The sequence below is a fragment of the Calliphora vicina genome, chromosome 1, assembly GCF_958450345.1.
Source record: "Calliphora vicina chromosome 1, idCalVici1.1, whole genome shotgun sequence".
Taxonomy (NCBI): Eukaryota; Metazoa; Arthropoda; class Insecta; order Diptera; family Calliphoridae; genus Calliphora; species Calliphora vicina.
Genome location: NC_088780.1, coordinates 136,611,342 through 136,615,895, shown reverse-complemented (window position 1 = coordinate 136,615,895; position 4,554 = coordinate 136,611,342). Strand labels below are relative to the sequence as shown.

At 29.7% G+C, this 4,554-nt stretch overlaps 1 protein-coding gene across 1 annotated transcript; it reads right to left on the bottom strand.

The window, feature by feature from the left end:
• Positions 1–1,510: 1,510 nt before the first annotated feature.
• LOC135957825 (ficolin-1-like) lies at positions 1,511–2,922 on the bottom strand. The gene is made up of 6 exons (XM_065508632.1): positions 2,809–2,922; positions 2,649–2,746; positions 2,538–2,581; positions 2,410–2,455; positions 1,816–2,352; positions 1,511–1,754 (listed from the first exon to the last, which is right to left on the bottom strand). Exons 1-6 carry the CDS (start codon positions 2,881–2,883, stop codon positions 1,631–1,633), a joined length of 924 nt encoding a protein of 307 aa, XP_065364704.1. The 5' UTR covers positions 2,884–2,922; the 3' UTR covers positions 1,511–1,630.
• Between the last annotated feature and the right edge of the window lie 1,632 nt (positions 2,923–4,554).

The following is a 4,554-nucleotide window of genomic DNA, read 5'->3' as shown; positions in this document are numbered from 1 at the left end:
ACTACAATGCGCTCTAAAGTTAAAGCTTGGAAACGTTTCTATTTTCAATAGTACAATGACCCCAAACACACTGCCCATGACGTCCGAATATGAATAGTGCATCATGTTCCCCACATTCTCCCGACTCCTCCGCAATCACCTGACATGAATTCCATAGAACATTTGTGGGATAAATTGGCCGAACGTGTAGGAAAGCACCATAGTATTAGTAAGACTCAACTTAAAGAAGTCCTGTTACAAAAAAGGCAAAATATTGGAAAATATACGTCACCAAAAATTGGTCGATTCAATGCCAAGACGATTAAAAGAAGTCATTAAAAAGATAGGCTACTCCACAAAATATTAAACTATTAAAAAAAACTATTTTCCTATTAAAAATTAGAAACTGTGTGAATATTTTTGTCCCCCTTAAAATCGAACTTCGAAACATTAGATAATTATTTTTCTGAAATGTTCTACCTTATGTTTAGTTTTTCCATATATTTCAATAAGTTATTTTTTTGAAACCCGTACGAAAGTTGTGGCCTTCGTTTAAAAAATATGGAAGATTAAAGATAAATCTGTATGCTGTGTGAATATTTAAGTCCGGCACTGTAAGTAAATTTTTGCTTCACACCCTTGCATGGACTTTACTTCAATTTTTTAAAAATAAAATAAAATTTTTCTTAAAACTATAACATTTCATCTTTAAACATTTCTCTACAAAACTGCATCATTTGATTTTTGAAATTGAGTGTTTGAAAAATTGACTTTTTGACACCAAAATCCCTCTGTGCATCGTCGCAATGTGGGTTGTTTTTCTCTGTTCTACCGATACTACAATGGTATGTGCTCTGCTGAAATTAGCAAACTGCTTCGACCAGGGGATGACTCCTACTCAACGCATTATGTTGGAACTATGAAAATAGATTATGGGAGGTAGGATAGGGGCAGTAGTGTTTATGGACATTTGATTTGAATTTTCCTATATTGAAGCTTATTCCACAAACGGACAGTATGGCAAAATAACCAATATTCCCTGTAATGTATTCTGTGATCCACTGTCAAGTCAACGACGAATTGATGAGCCCTGGTAGAAGAAAAAAATACTACGGGTTGCGGAAACATGTTCCCTAATTTCAGCAGAGCACATTCCATTGTAGTATCGGTAGAACAGTGAAATTTATTTATTATTTTATTTATGCCAACTGAGTTAGGTTTATGACAGCAGAGAAATTTAATACCGTACGTGACAGATTTTTCTCTTATAGTAAAGCAATATATATATTCTGTAAATATAAAACTAAAAAAATTAATAGAAAATATACATTCATACTACAAGCTAATTGTGAGCCTAGTTTTTGCCGCAATTTTAGCCTAAAATATACCTAAAACATTAAAAAATTAAATATAATCAGTTTAAACTATTATTTTTGTCTTTCAAATGTTGTAATATGATTTAAATACTTTCACATAGTAACATTTTAATATTTTCTTCTATTCAAATCATCTTGAAAAAAAGTTTTAAGGGTTTTTGTTTTTTCAGTCGTGGTAGCGATTCTCGTGGAATTGCCCATATGTATTATGGTTAGTTACACTGTTTGAATCACATATTTTAATTCAACTCATTGACACAAATATCTAATACCTACTATACAGTTCTACTACGACGTATCATCATTTTAACGTAAGTAAGGGACTCATTAAATCCACGAAATGATTTCCAGTTGATGCCTTTGCTATACGTATTATCGCCATATTTTCCATTGAGATTACTAAGTATATAATAATTTTAATAAATAAATTAATTATGATTAAAAGCAGAATATTATATACCTAAGATGACAATTATTATACCACCATGCTCCCGTATAAGACTCAGCACAACTACTAGAATTCATATCATTGTCACGATCTTTAGTTGAAAATTTCATACCGATATGATGTTGTAGTGAATCTCCGGCAGTTCCTGAATATTTGCCCAATTTTTTCAATTTATACGATTCGGTAGCATTGCTTATTGCAAAGGCATCATATTTAGCAAAAGTTTTATTGGATTTAACATCTTCCATTACAATCAGTAGCTCCTGGGGACCATTGTAATTTGTTAGAGCGTATAGCTTTTTCAAACCAATAAAGAACTCCCCATCAATGTCACCAAAGCCCTCTTCATATTCCATCCAATCTCTATAGAAATCCACAGAACCATCTTGACGTTTTTGTATTACCAACCAGTCACCGTTTTGTGTATCTTCATCACAGGCCACCAAAACTGTTTCATTGTTGTACTGTGCAATTTGAATTTTATAAATGCCACTGCGTTTGGTGCAAGCAGTGGCTGTGGCACAATCTTTAGGCTGAGATATTGTTTCGCTTTAAAATTAAATATTTTTAAAAATTCAATCAATTATATTTCTAAGATTTTCCTACCATCTCTTGGCCACTTGGTCAAAACGTACATCAAACAAGGGCAAATCTGGAAATAGAGAAAAAATTATTTATTTAAATAAAATATTGTATTGAAATTTTAAAGTGTTCTGAGTAGAAAGAAAACTTACCTTTTTTTTGTAAAGTATTATTGCCTTGCTCACTATCTACATAACTGTAAATTAATATAACAATCTATTAAACTAACTAAAATTTAATTTATTTTGAAAAATGCATATTACATTGATTTCAGATCATTCACAATGGTTTTTATTTCATTAAAATCATTGAATATTTTCCTTAGGGCTTGTTCTCCACCTTCAATTATGACACTGTTGCACTATACAAATTATGGAAATTTACCAATTTTTAACAAAATTCAATAGAATTTCTATTAATTACCTCTGCTAAATTTGTTTTAATAGGTGTACATTTTAAAAAATTTATAAAAATTAAAAACCAAATATACTTCAACATTTTTTAATGGACTCGCTGTTGCAAATGGTTACAGTGAATTCTAAATGAAAAATAAAAATATTTAGCAAACAATTTATATACATTTAAAATAACGAAAAAAATCCATAAATAATTTATTTATAATATAAATTATATATGCGTAAAATAAATAATTTAAAACATCAGCATTAACAATGCACTGTGGTTTGAGTTCCTAATCGAGCTGAACAAAATTATAATAAAGCAAAATATATTTTTTATAATAGCTAACAACTTGCTCTCATACAATGTGAAACTGTTCTAACTGATCGTTTGGTTTTCATGAGAGAAGCGTGCTATATTTAACAAATCTCTAACAAATTTATGCTTTACTAAATAACTTATTGTTTATTTGTTTTAGCAAATACAAGTTTAAATTTTACTTTATTAGTCCTCACCTCTGTCCCGATTTGGTCCTTTAAAGAAGTATCTCAAAAAAAAGATTGTAATCCATTTAATTGTAACGGAAAAGATATTTTTAAATGGTCTTCCAATAAGAACTTCTTAGCTTTTACAGTTAATAGCGATCATATTTTTGAAGCTACATCTATCAAATTGGCAGTCATTTATTCGGTTTTCTAGCCAAATCACCATGGATGAATATAGCGTTCAATAACACATGCAAATGATAACATTGTTTGATAGAAATGTGTGTTCTGTTCGGGCAACGTCCCGCGAGCTTCGTTCATTTGAAGCTCATAGGATATTCAAATTATTCGATTTTTCTCTTGTTCGAATAAAACGAATAATTCGAATAAGACATTTTAACTTGTTCGAAATTCGATTACACGTTTAAAATTAATCGAATTATTCGAATTATTTAATTTTTTTTTAAAAGTATAGAATGATGTTTTGATGTAGGTTTTCTAATATTTCATTGTTAAAGAAAAACAAAAAGTAACACTAAAGTTAACAATTCAATTATTGATAATCAGATTCAGATTCTACAAAACAATTGACAAACAAATTCTTTAGTTTCTGTTTTGAAGCTAATGCTTTATAAAATTTGAGCTAATTGAACATGATACTGAATTCATGTACAATATAAACGTATTAAGAACTTTTTTATGTCATTCATTAATTCGGGTTTTAAAATGAGTAACTTATTCTTTAGTAAATGAATTATTCTCTTTTTCTAAATTATTTATAACAAATTGTATTTTACCCTCAATCTCTATCAACGTTGCCGAATATTTGATTGATTTTGATTTCAATGTACATGTAAATCAATGTACATATTTTGAGTTTTTATTAATAGTAATCGAATTTTGGTCTGAAATATGAGTGATCACAGATCCAGCTCCTTTTCCTCATTAAACGCTTATTAGTTTTTATACCCTTCACCTTCGTTAGAAGGGTATATATAATTTTTTCATTCCGTTTGTAATTTCTACATTTTTTATTTCCGACCCTATAAAGTATATATATTCTGGATCCTTATAGATAGCGGAGTCTGTCTGTATTGGTGTCTGTCTGTTGAAATCAATTTTCTGAAGACCCCAGATATCTTAGGGATCCAACTCTTCAATAATTCTGTCAGACATGCTTTCGAGAAGTTTGCTATTTAAAATCAGCAAAATCGGTCCATAAATAACGGAGATATGAGCAAAAAACCGGGACAACCTCGATTTTTGACCTATTTTTGATCTATAT